The sequence below is a fragment of the Hyla sarda genome, chromosome 1 (assembly GCF_029499605.1).
Source record: "Hyla sarda isolate aHylSar1 chromosome 1, aHylSar1.hap1, whole genome shotgun sequence".
Lineage (NCBI taxonomy): Eukaryota > Metazoa > Chordata > Amphibia > Anura > Hylidae > Hyla > Hyla sarda.
In genome coordinates, this window is record NC_079189.1 from 595,487,457 (window position 1) to 595,506,900 (window position 19,444).

A 19,444-nucleotide genomic window follows, 5' to 3' on the forward strand; every position below is an offset into this window, starting at 1 on the left:
CAACCTTAGGCAAAAAGGAAGGATCTGGCCGGAAGACAACCTTGTCCTGGTGAAGCACCAGAAATGGAGAACGGCAGGAGAGAGCTGCCAATTCAGACACTCTCCGAATGGAGGAAATAACAACAAGAAAACGCCACTTTCCAAGAAAGGAGGCGCGGGGACACCTCCCCAAGGGGTTCAAAAGGTTCACCTTGGAGTACCCCCAGAACCAGATTCAAATCCCAAGGGGGAGAAGGTGACCGATAAGGAGGGGCAGCATGCGCCACTCCTTGAAGGAAGGTCCGGATATGAGAATTAGAAGCCAGAGGACGCTGGAAAAGAATATAAAGGGCCGAAACCTGATACTTAAGGGAATTGAGAGACAATCCCAGTTCCAATCCCGATTGCAAGAAAGAGAGAAGACGGGAAACCGAAAAGGTAACAGGACTCAAGACCTGAGCTTCACACCAACTAAAATAAGACCACCAGGTACGGTGGCAAATTTTTGCCGAGGAGGACTTACGAGCCTTGAGCATGGTGCTAATGACTTGGGAAGAGAAACCGCGGCTCTCAAAACCACGGTCACGACCGCCACGCCGTCAAGCAGAGGCGGTAATAGGGGTGGCACAGGAGACCTGAGATAGGAGGTCTGGACGATAGGGAAGGAGTTCAGGAGCCGGATCATGACGACGAACCACGCCCGCCGGGCCCAGACTGGGCCACTAGAATGGCGGAAACGTCCCACTGAGAGTTTCCTCAAGACACCGAAAAGAGAAGAAAGGGAGGAAACAGATAAGGTAGGGCAAAGCCCGACCACCAAATAGACAAGGTAGGGCAAGGATCGACCAAGAGAGAGGAACGCTTCAGTTGTGGCGGGACAAACAGAGGTCCAGGCCTGGAGCGCCCCAGGGGTTGCAGATCACAGCAAACACCCCTGGATGTAGGGACCAGTGACCTTGGACGACTGAGGACCGGCCGAGAAGATCACATCCCAGAGACGGCCAGACTGAAGATAACTGAGATGGCCGGAAACCTGAGTTCCGCCCAGGAGGAAAATTCCCAAGAAGCAAGCAAAGAAAGAATTGCCCTAGGCCCCAAAATGTTGAAGGGGAAAAAGCTTCTCGCGGGGCCAAGACCCCAGACCGGGCGGTCCCTGAAAACACCTCCCCAGCCCGACAGACTGGCAAGGATGGACAGGAAGGAACACCCCCGGAAGAACAATGAGGGGGAAAATGAAGCCACCATAGAAGGGACCAACAAGACTGACGAGAGAGAACGATCTTGCAGCCGAGAGACAATGGAGACCTGTCAAACCGGAAGAAAAAGTAGAATTTTGTTCTTACCGAAAATTCTCTCTCTTTCTCGGAGCTTCTATTGGGGGACACAGGACCATGGGTATATGCTGCTTGCCACTAGGAAGCTGACACTTGGCAAAAAACAAAAGAAGGCTGGCTCCTCCCGGCAGGATATACCCGCCTACTGGCTCTGAGCAACTCAGTTTTAGTCCCAAAGCAGAGGAGAGCAAACCCCCGAAAAAACAAACCATCTAACACAACACCCAGAAAAAGGGAAACCGACCAAAAGGGGGGACACCCCCGCCCCGGAAGGCGGAAACCCGCTGGCCGCAAACAAGACAATGGGTGGGTGCTGTGTCCCCCAATAGAAGCTCAGAGAAAGAATTTACGGTAAGAACAAAATTCTACTTTTCTCGATCGCTTCATTGCATCACGAACCGCTGCCTGCAAAACCTTGCAGCCCAGGCCTGCGTCGGAGGAGGCAAAAGTATGAACCCTGTAAAACTTGGTAAAGGTATGCAGGGACGACCAGGCAGAGTCCCCATGACAGACCGCCCAGGAAGCCCCCACCACTCGGGTGGAGTGAGCCGTCACGCGGAAAGGAGGCATCTGACCCTTGCATCGGTACGCCTCTGAAATGGCGGAATGAATCCACCGGGAAATTGTAGACTTCGAGGCCGGGAGCCCCTTGCGCCTCCCCTCGGGGAGCACAAACAGGGAGTCACTACGCCGAAAGCAAGAGGTGACCGCCAAATAGGTCCGCACAGCCCAGACCAAGTCCAGCTTGTGAAGGCGGCGCTCTCTCAGATGGGAGGGAGACGGACAGAAGGAGGGCAACACTATGTCCTCGTTCAGTTGGAAGGCAGAAACCACCTTAGGCTGGAAGGAGGGTAGCGGCCGAAGAACCACCTTGTTCTGGTGAACAAGGGAGAAAACTGGGAGAAACCTGAGCCAGAAGCTCAAACTGAGTGTCCTGAAGAGCATCCAAAACAAGGTTAAGGTCCCAAGGCACAGTGGGGGACCGAAGAGGAGGGACCTCGTGGGCGACACCTTGCAGAAAGGTGCAAACATGAAGGTTAGACGCCAGAGGGCGTTGAAAGAGGACCGACAGGGCCGAAACCTGCCCCTTAAGGGAACTCAGGGCAAGGAGAGTCTCCAGTCCGGACTGCAGGAAGGACAGGAGAGTCGGCAGGGAGAAGGAGGTGGAGAAAGTGCAGTGGTAAATCCTGGAGGACGAGGGCTTACAGGCACAGAGCATAGTCCGGATAACGCGGGAGGAAAACCCCCGAGCCCTCAAAACCGCGGTCTCAACAGTCACGCCGTCAAACGCAGCGCAAGAGAGTTGGGGTGGCAGAGGGGTCCCTGAGAGAGAAGATCGGGATGGTCCGGAAGATGGAAGGGAACGTCCGCCACGAGGCTGACCACGTCTGCGTACCACACGCGATGGGGCCAGTCTGGAGCCACCAGAATGGCCGAGACCCCCTCCGCCTTGAGCTTCCGGACGACCAGAGGAGGAAGCGGAAGAGGCGGGAAAAGATAGGGGAGGGCGAAGGAGGTCCAGGGGACCACCAGGGCGTCTGCTGCGAGCGCCAGGGGATCCCGAGACCTGGCCACGAAGAGAGGGACTTTCCTGTTTTGACGGGACGCGAACTGGTCCACGTCCGGCGTCCCCCACCGATGGCAAATCAGATCGAAGACCTCTGGGTGGAGAGACCATTCGCCCGGATCCGTGGTGGCGCGACTTAAGAAGTTGGCCTCCCAGTTTTCGATGCCGGGAATGTGTACGGCCGAGAGGGCTGGAACCAGACGTTCCGTCCACCTAAGGATCTTTGAGACTTCCCTCATGGCCGCTGAGCTGTGGGTGCCCCCCTGGCGATTGATGTACGCCACGGCCGTGGCGTTGTCCGTTTGTACCCGAACGGGGAGGCCCCGGAGAAGGTGGGTCCAGTGCCGAAGGCACAGGAGGATCGCCGGTAGGTCCAGAACATTGGACGGCTTCGGAGGCCAAGCTCTCCATCAGTGACCCTGGACAGTCTGATCCTGGAAGACCCCTCCCCAGCCAAGGAGGCAGGCGTTCGGGGTCAGGACATGCCAGTTGAGGGGCAGAAAGGAACGACCCCCTCGGGGGAGAGGGGACCGAAGCCACCAAAGGAGGGAGAGGCGTACCTGGGGAGAAAGCCGGATCTTGCGGTGGAGAGACAAGAGGGACTTGTCCCACTGGGACAGGATGGCCCATTGGAGAGGACGGCAGCGGAATTGAGCAAAGGGCACTGCCTCAATGGCGGCTACTATCTTCCCCAGAACAGACATGCAGGTGCGGATGGGAAATGGGCCCGGCGCCCGAAGGGAGCGGACCCCCGACAGGAGTTCCTGTAGTTTGTCCTCCGGCAGGGAGACACAAGCAGCCTCTGTGTCGAAGTGGAGCCCCAGAAAAACCAGGGACTGGGACGGGGACACATGGGACTTCTCGTGGTCGACAATCCAACCAAACCTGGAGAGGGTCTGGAAGGTGATTCTGAGGCTGGCCCGATTCTACTCCAAGGAAGGCACCTTGTGAGCAGGTCGTCCAAGTACGGTAGAACAGAGATGCCCCGAGAGTGGAGAAGAGCCACCACTGCCGCCAACGTCTTGGTAAAGACGCAGGGCGCAGTAGCCAACCCGAAGGGTAGGGCAAGAAAGAAATGATTCACAGTTGGAGAGGAGGTCCACCGAGCAATGAGGTCCTTTGCGAAGGAATACCGCGCTTGAACCTTCTTCGTTTCCTGAAACTTCTTGTCAGGGTGACTTCCGGCGGATACCCGTAGGGGCCGTAAAATTCAGCGTGAGAGCTGAAAGTCTTGAGTGCCGGTCGGGCATAAAGAAAGGAGGCTTCTGGAGCCACGTCCGAAGTTCCTGGGTCCTTTAGATGGAAGGTGTCTCTTATGGCCGCAACCACTGAGTACACCACATCAGGCACATCCGTGCGGTCCTCTGAGTCGGAGGCCGAATCAGAACTTCTTCCACAAGTTCTCCAGGTGAATGGGAACGTGTGAGGCGGCCCTGGAAGAGAGAGAGACGGACCTGGTACGCGGGTCTGGAGAGCCAGAGCGGCGACCCTGGGAGCATTCTCTAGAGGAGCGACGCTTGCTACAGGTCGGACTAATGGGGCGATGCCTGCGAGGGGAGCGCCCGTGCCTGCCAGAAGACTCAGGGGATGAGTTAGATGACACACCCCTATGATGCTGCGAGAGCGTCAGAATAGGGGGAGAGCGGGACCCTCCGGAGGGCCAGTGTAGGAAGGGCCTCTCCAAGGCACTCCCACATAACGGGAGACCTGAGCCAAGTCGGATATAGACTGGGAGAGGGAGGGAACCCAGGCTAGAGGGGCGACCGAACCCACCGGGTCTGGAAGAACAACCGGGGTAGAGTAGTAGGGGGGTCTGGGGGAGCAGTGGAGCAGGCAGAACAAGTGGTTCAGTAGAACCAGACAGTTTAGCGTTACAGTATTAACAGAGTAAAGGAGTGGCTAACACTCCAGTTAACTGTTTAGAGGGAGGTCATTCTGGGCCTCTCTCACCCAAGACTGTGTTCCATTTCACTGTGTTGCTGATACAGTCTGCTTATCTTACTGTTTCACATGCCTTTGGATCCCCATAGACCACAATGGACCTATTTTAAAAATTAAACCACAACACTGTAACACTCTGTCCCACCCCGGAACTCGAATCCGTGGTGGTCTCCAGCTGTCAGAGAGGAGAAATGCCGGCCAGCAGGGGGGGGGGGGGGGGAAGCGTGTTAGTAGCAGGGGGCACCGCTGATTGGCCCCTGCCACCATAATCGCGCGCACAGCGCTGATTGGTGCACAGTTCGCGCCCAGAGAAGCTTCGGCAGCCCTGGGTGGGCGGAGCAAAAGCGCACCGAAGTATTAACAAGAAGTCCTGAAATGGCGCCCGCTCCTTGCCCCGAGCGCACATGTGAATGCATGAGCGCTCGCAGGGAACTGAGCGGACTAGACGCCGCCGGCAGCAGCCGCTGCCGAAAATGAAAGTAAGCCGGCGCTCAGAGCGCCCGCATAGAGAACGCCGCGGCTGTCAAAACACACTATATATATATATATATATATATATATATATATATATATATATATATATATATATATATATATATATATATATATGAATAAAGTGTAGAAAGTTGCCCATTCAAACTGCCACTGCTCACCCCAGTTTTTAATAAAGGACCCAGCCCCATGAGACGGTGGGCCAAAAACTGAGGGTCTCCAGATGTTGCAAATCTGCATCTAAGGAGAAAGGGAAATATACTCACCTCAGTCAGAAGAACTTACCCCATGAAGTCTTCCTATGAAGTCTTCAGCCAGCTTTTATCACCTGCATCATGCCGGGCTACCATGTGCGAGCGAGGCGAGCAGGGAGATAGGGTGACCCGGACCCATGAGGTACAAACCCAGGCGCTGACCGTTGGCGAGAGGGGGTGAACAGCGAGTATACGCAATGTCTGTGTCCCCATACTCGCAATGGGGAAACAGTGAGCCGCAGTTCCTGAGTCCCCACCTGAAAACAGGAAAGAAAATGGAATAAAAAATCTAACACATCCCTAAATCTAGGAAAATAATAAAACATGTCCACCTCCTTAGACACTAAGCTTAAAACTGATTAGCTCAGGGCCTGGAGGCGAGTATATCCTGCTGGGAGGAGCCGACTTCTTTGTTGCCATAGTGTCATACCTCCAAGAGACAGCAGCATACACCCACGGTCTGTGTCCCCCAATGGAGCCGATAGAGAAAATGTTTTATTTATTTATTTTTTAAATCCACTGGTGCCAGAAAGTTAAACAGATTTGTAAATTACTTCTATAAAAAAAAAAAATCTCAATCCTTCCAGTACTTATCAGCTGCTGTATGATCCACAGGAAGTTCTTTTCTTTTTGAATTTCCTTTCTGTTTGACAACAGTGCTCTCTGCTGACACCTCTGTCCATTTTAGGAACTGTCCAGAGTAGGAAAGGTTTTCCATGGGGATTTGCTCCTACTCTGGACAGTTCCTAAAATGGACAGAGGTGTCAGCAGAGAGCACTGTGGTCATATAGAAAGGAAATTCAAAAAGAAAAGAACTTCCTGTGGATCATACAGCAGCTGATAAGTACTGGAAGGATTAATATTGTTTAATAGAAGTAATTTACAGATCTGTTTAACTATCTGGCACCAGTTGATTTAAAAAAAAATGTTTTCCAGTAGAGTACCCCTTTAATGGTTGAGTCTCCAAAAAGTGATCATCAACTTTGGGAACTACCTGGCAGAAAATATTAGAGAATAGCTTAAAATGTAAAATTCATAATGGAAAAATAAAAATGTTAAAATGTAAAAGGGGTACTCTGGAGGGGGGGAAAAAAACTGTTTTCAGATCAACTGGTGCCAGAAAGTTTTACAGATATGTGAATGACTTCTATTTAAAAACCTTAATCCTTCCAGTACTTAGCTGCTGTATGCTCCAAAGGAAGTTGTGTAGTTCTTTCCAGTCTGACAACATTGCTCTCTGCTGACACCTCTGTCTGCGTCAGGAACTGTCCAGAGCAGGAGAGGTTTGCTATGGGGATATGTGCCTGAACCAGCTAGTTCCTGACATGGACAGGGGTGTCAGCAGAGAGCACTGTGCTCAGACTGGAAAGAACTACACAAATTCCTCTGGATCATACAGCAGCTGATAAGTACTGGAAGGATTAAGATTATTAAATTTAAGTAATTTACAAATCTGTATAAACTTTCTGGCACCAGTGGATTTGAAAACTTTAATACCAGAACCACTCTCATTCTACTATTATACCAGAATGTACAGAAATTGGCTTTAAAAGCGGTTCTGAATGCTCGTAGCCGGAGGCCAAGATCATGACGTCACGACCACGCCCCCTCGTGACATTGCACCACGCCCCCTCCATTCATGTCTAAGGGAGGGGGCGTGGCCGTAATGTCATGACCCCTGATGCAGGAACCCAGCGTTTGTTTAGAATGTCGGGTGCTGCAGGAGATCGCGGGGGGCCCCAGCAGCCGGATCAGACATCTTAGGGGATATGATGTCTAGCAGCGGAGTACCCCTTTAAAGCAAGCAACATTTTCTGCACAATAATTCCACAGTGGTTCTATGGGATCCGGTGATATCTCAATGGCTGTCAGCTCCTATAGCAATACCTGCAGTATATATTCCTTTAGGTTAACCGCTTCTTTCCTCTCGTAAATCGCTACCGTCTCCTTGCCTTCGACGGTCACCACGCTCACTTCCCCGCGTCTTTCTTCCCTCAAACCCAGAGGACGTTTGCGGACGCACACTCGGATTTTATCGCTGTCTGTCCAGGGTCCCTCTTTGTCTGTGCAGCTCGGTCTGTCCAATGAAAAAATTAAAGGGTTAAAATGATTTTTCCGCCGTAAGCACTAATGGCGTCCAGCTCATAGAAACATCGAAGACGATCGAAGTATAGCCCAGGCAGGTTCACATTTACTTACTGTAGATTTACCGTCCACATCTGCAGGGAGTTTGTTCCAGGTTCTACTACTCTTTAAAGGGGTACTGCACTGCCCGATAATTCGGAACATTTTGTTCCGAACGCTGGAAGCGGGCTCCAGGGGTCATTACATCATGGCCACACACACCCTCAATGCAAGTCTATGGGAGGGGGCGTGGCGGCTGCCACGCCCCCTCCCATAGACTTACATTGAGGGGCATGGTGTGAAGTCACGAGGGGCGTGGCTGTGACATCTTGAACCCCGGATCCGCACCCAGCGTTCGGAACAAAATCTTCCGAACGCTGGGGCAGTGGAGTTAAAAACAGATTTGTAAATTACTTCTATTAAAAAAAATCTTAATCCTTCCAGTACTGATTAGCAGCTGAATACTACAGAGTAAATTCTTTTCTTTTTGGAACACAGAGCTCTCTGCTGACATCATGACCACAGTGCTCTCTGCTGACATCTCTGTCCATTTTAGGAACTGTCCAGAGCAGCATATGTTTGCTGTGGGGACTTTCTCCTACTCTGGACAGTTCTTAAAATGGACAGAGATGTCAGCAGAGAGCACTGTGCTCGTGATGTCAGCAGAGACCTCTGTGTTCCAAAAAGAAAATAATTTCCTCTGTAGTATTCAGCAGCTAATAAGTACTGGAAGGATTAAGATGTTTTAATAGAAGTAATTTACAAATCTGTCTAACTTTCTGGCACCAGTTGATTTAAAAAATAAAAATAAAAAAGGTTTTCCACCGGAGTACCCCTTTAATGTATTTAAAGGGGTTTTTCAGCCAAAACTAATCAATGGCCTATTCTAATGATAAGTCATCAATAGGGGACACCCAGCACCACATTGGATCAGCTGTTCTACAGCAGACAACATACAGTGGGTCATTGCAAAAAGCAAACAAAAATTGTCAACGCAGGCACAGTTCTTGGGTCAATTAGGAAGAGTTGCCTCATTTCCCAAAGCAACCAATCAGATTGCTTCTTTTATTTTTCAGTGGTCTTTTTATAAATGAGATTCCATGGTGTGAATGAGTTCTTAGAAGTGAAAGATCAAAGGGGGAAAAGAAAAAAAAAAAAAAAAAAAAAAGATTCCAAAACCAGGGCAGACAACTTAAAGGGTTACTATTATTAAAGAAAATTTTTATTATGTGGTCCAATCATGTCAGAAGTTTTGATCACACTGGGTACCGCTGCGATCTCTGTTTATAAGCCAGGGACACGCCTCACTCCCCAGCCGTCAAACAAATCCGACCTTTTTGCGAAAAGGTCAGATCTGATGGCTGACCAGGGAGTTGGGCGCGATGCTGCGCGCTTCCTCGGCGTCTCATGACTGAAACCTAATGTGATTAAAACTTTTGACATATTCTGGCGACATTTCAGAAGTTGTTTTTGTTTTTTTTGTACGGTAGTAACCCTTGGATAAATTATTTGGATTGTGACAAAGATGAACGTAAAGACCCTATTTCAGATAAATTTGTTACTTTACCTGAAAAAAATAAAAATAGGAAAACATTTAAGTACATGTTGGGAGCACATTGGGGGAGATTTATCAAAACCTGTGTAGAGGAGAAGTTGACCAGTTGCCCATAGCAACCAATCAGATCGCTTCTTTCATTTTCAAAAGGGCCTCTGAAAAATGAAAGAAGCGATCTGATTGGTTGCTACGGGCCACTGGTCAACTTCTCCTCTGCACAGGTTTTGATAAATCTCCCCCAATGTTAGTAAATAAAGTGAAATGCAATTTATATGAAAATCCAGTAGGCTATGTCCTTGTACAAAGAGCACACAAACGTCTCAGAAAACTATACTAGACGTACAGCAGACCACGGCGTCCTCATTACCTGACGTATGTCTGTGGCACGCCATAGTTGTACCCGGACACGTGCATCACTCTATGTATGACGGGGACCTCATTGTCTCTGGAGCCCACTGATGTGCCCCCCAGCGCCCTTAGGCAGGACCCCTCAGTCGGCAAGCTGGGACTTTCGTCTCTTTTCAGTGTGATTGTCTTCTGGTCAGCAGGTGGCGCCGTTTCACATAATTCAGTAAGATGCATGGAGGGATGAGACGGAGAGGAGGGAAAGGCACTTCTGTCTGTGTCAAAGGAGATGTCAAATTGCAGCTGTCTCCGGGTGGCGGTCCTGATATTGGGGGGCTGGAGGTAGACGCAGCCGGGCTGCAGGGGAGGGGTCCGGCTGTCACTGCTGTCCTCAGCTGCCACGCTCTGAATTATTTTGATCAGCTGGAAGAGGCGTTTGCGGTCCTCCATGCTGTGGACTCCCAACTTGGAGTAATCTCTCATCGTCACCTTAGCCAGTTCTTCAATCTTCTGGAGTCCATGGGCTACAAAGTGAGGATAGTACTGCTGCAGTTCAGCCTCACAGAGGCACTCCAGGAGGCAGGAGGTCATCTTCAGGACAGGGACTGCTCTGGGCCAAGAAGAAGAAACAGAAGACAAAATTATGCAAATAGCTTGGTTAAATTCACATAAGTGTCACATAAGGGGAGGCCAATCACGTCACACTGTGTATAGCGCCATCCTGAGGTCACCAGCTGCTAAAGAAACCAGACAGCCACATATGCGTCTGAAATGAAGACTAAATTACAGTATGGACAAGAACCCTCTCGCCATGGGCACTGTGGTCAAGAACCATGGCCATGGGCACTGTGGTCAAGAACCCTCCCGCCATGGGCACTGTGGTCAAGAACCATGGCCATGGGCACTGTGGTCAAGAACCCTCCCGCCATGGGCACTGTGGTCATCCAAGCATAGTCCAAATAAATGCAATGACATGTACAACACTTGGACTTGTGGATTAACTTTTATCTAAGTGTAGCCAAAGCTTCTTACAATGTATCAAGTTATGTAAAATACAAAATCATATCTATCTATCTCTATATCTATCTCTCTCATATCTCTCTCTCTCTATCTCATATCTATCTCATATCTATCCAGAAGATAAGGATGCAGCGCACCACTTTCCATGAAACGTAGTCTCTTTGTACATCATGGAATAGGAACCAATGGACCGCATTTCCGCTTGTGCCTGCACCCATCTCCTATTTGGATGTGCTGCACTGTGGTCAGACAGAAAAAGGAACAACTCAACTTCCCCTGTAGTATACAGCAGCTGATCAGTACTGGAAGGATTAAGATTTTTTTATTTTTTTTATTTTTTTTTATAGAATTTGCAAACCTGTTTAACTTTCTGGAGCCAATTGATTAAAAAATGTTTTCCAGTGGAGTACCCCTTTAACCATAGGCACTTACCCAGACATTCTGCTGGCAGAGTCACCATGTACCTACATTACATTACATTACTTATCCTGAGTTATATCCTGTATTATACTCCAGAGCTGTACTCACTATTCTGCTGGTGAGGTCACTGTGTACATACATTACATTACTTATCCTGTACTGATCCTGAGTTATATCCTGTATTATACCCCTGAGCTGTACTCACTATTCTGCTGGTGAGGTCACTGTGTACATACATTACATTACTTATCCTGTACTGATCCTGAGTTATATCCTGTATTATACTCCAGATCTGTACTCACTATTCTGCTGGTGGGGTCACTGTGTACATACATTACATTACTTATCCTGTACTGATCCTGAGTTATATCCTGTATTATACCCCAGAGCTGTACTCACTATTCTGCTGGTGAGATCACTGTGTACATACATTACATTACTTATCCTGTACTGATCCTGAGTTATATCCTGTATTATACCCCAGAGCTGTACTCTCTATTCTGCTTGTGAGGTCACTGTGTACATACATTACATTACTTATCCTGTACTGATCCTGAGTTATATCCTGTATTATACTCCAGAGCTGTACTCACTATTCTGCTGGTGAGGTCACTGTGTACATACATTACATTACTTATCCTGTACTGATCCTGAGTTATATCCTGTATTATACTCCAGAGCTGTACTCACTATTCTGCTGGTGAGGTCCCTGTGTACATACATTACATTACTTATTCTGTATTGATCCTGTGTTATATCCTGTATTATACTCCAGAGCTGTACTCACTATTCTGCTGGTGAGGTCACTGTGTACATACATTACCTTACTTATCCTGTACTGATCCTGAGTTGTATCCTGTATTATACACCAGAGCTGTACTCACTATTCTGATGGTGAGGAAACTGTGTACATACATTACATTACTGAGGATCTGACTCAGGATCAGTACAGGATAAGTAATGTAATGTATGTACACAGTGACCTCACCAGCAGAATAGTGAGTACAGCTCTGGAGTATAATACAGGATATAACTCAGGATCAGTACAGGATAAGTAATGTAATGTATGTACACAGTGACCTCACCAGCAGAATAGTGAGTACAGCTCTGGTGTATAATACAGGATATAACTCAGGATCAGTACAGGATAAGTAATGTAATGTATGTACACAGTGACCTCACCAGCAGAATAGTGAGTACAGCTCTGGTGTATAATACAGGATATAACTCAGGATCAGTACAGGATAAGTAATGTAATGTATGTACACAGTGACCTCACCAGCAGAATAGTGAGTACAGCTCTGGAGTATAATACAGGATATAACTCAGGATCAGTACAGGATAAGTAATGTATATAAACAGTGACCTCACCAGCAGAATAGTGAGTACAGTTCTGGAGTATAATACAGGATATAACTCAGGATCAGTACAGGATAAGTAATATAATGTATATAAACAGTGACCTCACCAGCAGAATAGTGAGTACAGCTCTGGAGTATAATACAGGATATAACTCAGGATCAGTACAGGATAAGTAATGTAATGTATGTACACAGTGACCTCACCAGCAGAATAGTGAGTACAGCTCTGGAGTATAATACAGGATATAACTCAGGATCAGTACAGGATAAGTAATGTAATGTATGTACACAGTGACCTCACCAGCAGAATAGTGAGTGCAGCTCTGGAGTATAATACAGGATATAACTCAGGATCAGTACAGGATAAGTAATGTAATGTATGTACACAGTGACCTCACCAGCAGAATAGTGAGTACAGCTCTGGAGTATAATACAGGATATAACTCAGGATCAGTACAGGATAAGTAATGTATATAAACAGTGACCTCACCAGCAGAATAGTGAGAGTGCATAGGAAGAAATTGGTCCATCACTAATGTACAGCTCCTTGTCTCCGATACAGGCCGGCAGCTGCTTTTAGCCAGTGAAGGTCAAGACCCCGACCATGGAAGGGGGTTGGGGGTGATTGGGATATTTTTATACTTTTCTAAACTACAACAGCCGATCTCCTGTGTTACTCTTCACCCGGCATGACAGCTGTCGCCCATCCACACCCCGGGATCATCAATATTAATAGAGCAACTCATCTCTAGTGAGTGAATAGAGGAAATGGGAAACTTGTCCGGTCACTGCCTAAATACCCAGGATTAAAAAAAAGGGGGGGGGGAGGGGGTCACAGACTAAAAGCGGATGGGACGGGGTCCCACAGCAGTACAGAGTATATCAGATGAGGTCTGGATAAGGTGGATTAGAATTATGAATAATATCCCAGCTCTCCGCTGTGTCCATAACTGTGAGCATCCATCAGAACTGTGACAGGTCATAAAAAGGGAACACCCGCTGGATTTAGGGCAGGGAGGGATGGGCACAAGTGTCAACAAGGAGCAAAGGAAACCAGGTTATAAAGTTCACGCTGGACAGCGACAGATGAAAGAGGATACGTCCCCGCACTGCCCAATCCTATTAGGGTGCGTCCCCGCACTGCCCAATCCTATTAGGGTGCGTCCCCGCATTGCCCAATCCTATTAGGGTGCGTTAACACGGCCGTCTGTCCCCTTTTTTTTATCCCCGTTTTGGTTCCGTTCTTGCGGACTGTTAACGGATTAAAAACGGTAAAAAAAAAAAATCCCATTGATGTCAATGGGATTTTTTTTTACAATCCGTTTACATCCGTTTGTACCCGTCTGCGCTCATTTCTGTTTTTTTTAACGGCCGAAAAAAACAGCACATGCAGTATTTTTTCTTCAGTCAAAAAGACGGAAGAAAAAACGGATACAGTAAATTTAACATGGAAGTCTATGGAAAACGGATGAGCCTTTAATGTCATCCGTTTTTTTCGATCAGTTTCTTTTGTCAGTTTTTATTTTAAAGCATGCTCAGAACAAAAAAATAATATATATTTTTTTGTTTATTAGGCTGGGTTCACACCACGTTTTTCAAATACAGTAACCGTATACGGTTTTCCGCCAAAAAAACGTATACGACCGTTTCCGAAACCGTATGCATAGAGAATGCATTGTAAACCGTATTCCAAATGTTGTGTACGGTTGCATCCGTTTTGCCTCGGATACGGTTTTGCCGATTTTCCAACCGTAGGCAAAAACGCTGTCGACCACGTTTTTGCCTCCGGTTGGAAAACTGTATGCGAACCGTATGCGGTTCTTTTAACATTGTTGTCTATGAGAACCGTACACAGAATTTCAGAATACGGTTGCACACGGTTTTTCTAATCCGTTTTTGGATTTGACACATGCGCAGATTGGAATTTCAATAGAACAATAGTAACTTTATTAAATTGCTGGAAAACTAATTCCAACAAAATAGCAAAACCGTTGGCAAAAACTGATGCAAACGGATAGAACCGTACGGGGAAAAACCGTATACGTTTTAATTTGGAGTCATACGGTTGTATAAGGTTGCATACGGTTTTTGCCATACGTTTTTTTGCGGAAAACCGTATACAGTAACCGTATTTGAAAAACGTGGTGTGAACCCAGCCTTAACTGAACAATAACAGATCCAAATGGATAACATCCGTTTGCATCCATTATTGTAATTTTTTATTTTTATTTTTTTAAGTCAGTTTTTATTTTTTTATTTTTATTTTTTTAAGTCAGTTTTTTTAATTTTTTTTTTTTTTTTTTGACGGCGAGAAGAAAGGACCGGTCTAGACGGCCATGTGAACGCAGCCTAACCTACACCCAGCTTGTCAGAGAATTCAGGGCATTGTGCTGCGGGCATAAGGCATGGCACCCCATCCCATCTCGCTTACACAGGGCGCCCCGCAGTTATGTCAGCTCCTCAACAACGCACAAAACTATTTCAATGTTCCCATAATAACCTGCAAAGCCACAAAGATCACAGCTGATACAGAGGACAGCTGCGTCCTGGCAGCAGATGGACCAGCCCTGCCCACATTGGCCGGGCACATGTAGGCTGAATAAGGCTGGGTTCTCCCCATGTTTTTGCAATACAATTCCCGTATCAGGTTTTTTGTTTTTTTCTTATACCGTATATACTCGAGTATAAGCCGAGTTTTTCAGCACAATTTTTCGTGCTGAATAACGCCCCCCCTCGGCTTATACTCGAGTCAATCCCTTCTCAGTGGTCTTCAACCTGCGGACCTCCAGATATTGCAAACTACAACTCCCAGAATGAGTCGTAGTTTTGAAACATCTGGAGGTCCGCAGGTTGAAGACCACTGTCCGCCTTCGTCATCATCCAGACCCCCCTTTAGTTTTCTACTCACCTCCCCTCCGCCGTCCCGGTGCGTCGTCGTCAAGGCAACGTCACTAGTACGGGGCCGGCCCGGAGCGGAGAAGAGGGCCTCCCCGGAGAAAATGGACAGCCCCAGAACGACTAACCCTCCCCCACCGGACGGTCCCTGCAGCATAGATGGCCCGGACCAGCTCACCCTTCCCTTCCCGCCGAGGGGAGGGGAGGAGAGTAGAAAACTAAAGGGGGGTCTGGATGATGACGAAGGTCGCAGTGGTCTTCAACCTACAGACCTCCAGTTGTTTCAAAACTACAACTCCCAGCATGCCCGGACAGCCCGATGGCTGTCCGGGCATGCTGGGAGTTGTAGTTTTGCAACATCTGGGGGGCCGCAGGTTGAAGACCACTGAAAGGGATTGACAGGCGGTGATGATGAAGGGGGGGGAGTGGGGGGATGACGACATGGGGGGGGGGGGGATGACGACACGGGGGGGGGTGACGACGACACGGGGGGGGGGGGGGGTGACGACGACACGGGGGGGGGGGGTGACGACGACACGGGGGGGGGGGGTGACGACGACACGGGGGGGGGGGGGGGGCCGGGGGGACGACAACGGGGGGGGGGGACGACGACACGGGGGGGGGGTGACGACGACACGGGGGGGGGGGTGACGACGACACAGGGGGGGGGGGTGACGACGACACGGGGGGGGTGACGACGACACGGGGGGGGGTGACGACGACACGGGGGGGGGTGACGACGACACGGGGGGGGGTGACGACGACACGGGGGGGGGGTGACGACGACACGGGGGGGGGGGGTGACGACGACACGGGGGGGGGGTGACGACGACCACGGGGGGGGGGGTGACGACGACACGGGGGGGGGGGGGTGACGACGACACGGGGGGGGGGGGGGTGACGACGACACGGGGGGGGGGGGGGGTGACCGACGACACGGGGGGGGGGGGGGGGGTGACGGACGACACGGGGGGGGGGGGTGACGACGACACGGGGGGGGGGGTGACGACGACACGGGGGGGGGGGGGTGACGACGACACGGGGGGGGTGACGACGACACGGGGGGGGGGGTGACGACGACACGGGGGGGGTGACGACGACACGGGGGGGGGTGACGACGACACGGGGGGGGGTGACGACGACACGGGGGGGGGTGACGACGACACGGGGGGGGTGGTGACGACGACACGGGGGGGGGTGACGACGACGACACGGGGGGGGGGTGACGACGACACGGGGGGGGGGGTGACGACGACACGGGGGGGGTGACGACGACACGGGGGGGGGTGACGACGACACGGGGGGGGGTGACGACGACACGGGGGGGTGACGACGACACGGGGGGGGGTGACGACGACACGGGGGGGTGACGACGACACGGGGGGGTGACGACGACACGGGGGGGGGGTGACGACGACACGGGGGGGGGTGACGACGACACGGGGGGGGTGACGACGACACGGGGGGGAGGTGACGACGACACGGGGGGGGTGACGACGACACGGAGGGGGTGACGACGACACGGGGGTGGGTGACGACGACACGGGGGGGTGACGACGACACGGGGGGGTGACGACGACACGGCGGGGGTGACGACGACACGGGGGGGGGTGACGACGACACGGGGGGGGGGTTGACGACGACACGGCGGGGGTGACGACGACAAGGGGGTGTTGACGACACACGGGGGGGTGACGACGACACGGGGGGGGGGTGACGACGACACGGGGGGGGTGACGACGACACGGGGGGGTGACGACGACACGGGGGGTGACGACGACACGGGGGGGTGACGACGACACGGGGGGTGACGACGACACGGGGGGGGTGACGACGACACGGGGGGGTGACGACGACACGGGGGGGGTGACGACGACACGGGGGGGTGACGACGACACGGGGGGGTGACGACGACACGGGGGGGGTGACGACGACGGGGGGGGGGACGACGACACGGGGGGGGGGGGGGGACGACGACACGGGGGGGGACGACGACACGGGGGGGGACGACCGACCACGGGGGGGGGGGACGACACGGGGGGGGGGGGGGGGGGCGACGACACGGGGGGGGGGGGCGACGACACGGGGGGGGGCGACGACACGGGGGGGGGGCCGACGACACGGGGGGGGGGGAGACGACACGGGGGGGGGGGGGCGACGACACGGGGGGGGGGCGACGACACGGGGGGGGGGGCGACGACACTGGGGGGGGGGGGGGCGACGACCAACGGGGGGGGGGGGGCGACGGACACGGGGGGGGGGGGGCGACGACACGGGGGGGGGGGCGACGACACGGGGGGGGGGCGACACGGGGGGGGGGACGACACGAGGGGGGACGACGACGACACGGGGGGGGGGGACGACGACGACACGGGGGGGGGGGCGACACGGGGGGGGGGGGACGACACGGGGGGGACGACGACGACGACACGGGGGGGGGTGACGACATGGGGGGGGGGGGGGGGGTGACGACATGGGGGGGGTGACGACGACATGGGGGGGGGATGACGATTCCTGGGTTTTTTGGGGTGAAATTAGGGGGCCTCGGCTTATATTCGGGTCAGCTTATACTCTAGTATATACAGTAAACATATTTTTATTTGGTTTTTCTGCATATAAATATAACAAAACCTTAGAACAAAAAACAATCAAGCCGTATCAGGTTTTTGATTTAAAAAAAAAAAAAAAATGATTCCTCAAAACCTGTGAACAAATTTTAATCCGTATACGGTTTAAAAAATGATGTCTGGAGATACTACCAGCCACCACCAGGGGCAGCACCTAGCAGTGTCTGGGCACAGGCGGGCTCAGTGCTGGATCCAGGGGGACTACATCAGCCTTTTTATGCCATGGCCACTTCTCTGGCTGACAAAGTCCTAGGAGCCAGGAGGAAATTCTTAATTGCCATGCTGACCCTGGCGGCTGGGTTTTGTCTAGCCCTGCCTTGAAGTGTAACTTCGGTCACGTTCCTGCAGCAGGATATCAGTTAAAATCTTCACAGAACCTATATATCAAAGCATCCAGAAACCTATTGGCATAAATGCACCTTCCAACCAGATGCCCACCTATTTTGCAGGTGAACTCAGAAAGGCGTAGGGTGATTAAAGGTGCCGGCTAATGGATAATGACAGGGAGGACACGGCTCTTTAAATGTGAGTATATAGTGATTCACCTCCACTATAACTCCTCGCCCCTGCGGACACACCGGCTTTGATGCTCATATTCTCCTTCCCTCATTGTATTTAGAATTTGCACATTTGGGAAGGAGGATAAACAATTAGGGGCAAAGGTGAAAGAAACATCTATAGACAAAAAAAATCATCCCCTGCATCTCTATGGGGTTCTACAATGCAGGTTGTAACTGTAAAGGCGGGTGGTCTCCAACCTGTGGACCTTCAAATGTTGCAAAACTACAATTCCCAGCATGCCCGGAACAGCCAGCGGCTGTCCGGGCATGCTGGGAGTTGTAGTTTTGCAACATTTGAAGGAGCACCAATTGGAGAGCACTGCTCTTGGGGATCTTATCGAGCTGCTCCGTTACTGTACAGTAGATGTAGACGCTCTATAGGACGCTATTTAGAGATGAGCGAACTTACAAGTAAATTCGATTCGTCACGAACTTCTCGGCTCGGCAGTTGATGACTTATCCTGCACAAATTAGTTCAGCTTTCAGGTGTTCCCGTGGGCTGGAAAAGGTGGATACAGTCCTAGGAGACTCTTTCCTAGGAATGTATTCAACTTTTCCAGCCCACCGGAGCACCGGAAAGCTGAACTAATTTGTGCAGGATAAGTCATCAACTGCCGAGCCGAGAAGTTCGTGACGAATCGAATTTACTGTAAGTTCGCTCATCTCAAGACGCTATAGGTAAAATAAAGAGAGAAAAAAAAGACGTAGATAAGTACATAAAACTGCACATGTTTATATCCAATATTCAGTTTGACATATACGAGAAATGTGCAAAAAAAGTTTTTTTGTTTTTTTTTAAAGTCCCTCTATAGGACCCCTCTATGGGATGCCAAATCTGACAGGAGTCACTACAGGACCTTTTAAATGACCTCTATGGGACTGCAGGTCATACAGGAAACACATGTCTCACAGGACCTCCATGGGGGCTGCGCATCTTACAGGACTCTCTAAGGGACCAAACATTTTACAG

The 19,444-nt window shown here is 50.9% G+C and overlaps 1 protein-coding gene across 1 annotated transcript in view; it reads right to left on the minus strand.

Moving 5' to 3' along the window:
- Positions 1-10,201, minus strand: part of KIF24 (kinesin family member 24) — a gene marked incomplete at its 5' end in the record, with an annotated part of 46,179 nt that extends 35,978 nt beyond the window's left edge. The window contains 2 exon segments of the mRNA XM_056546748.1: positions 7,455-7,644; positions 9,614-10,201. Of these exon segments, the coding sequence (XP_056402723.1) occupies positions 7,455-7,644; positions 9,614-10,182 (759 nt within the window).
- Positions 10,202-19,444: the final 9,243 nt, after the last annotated feature.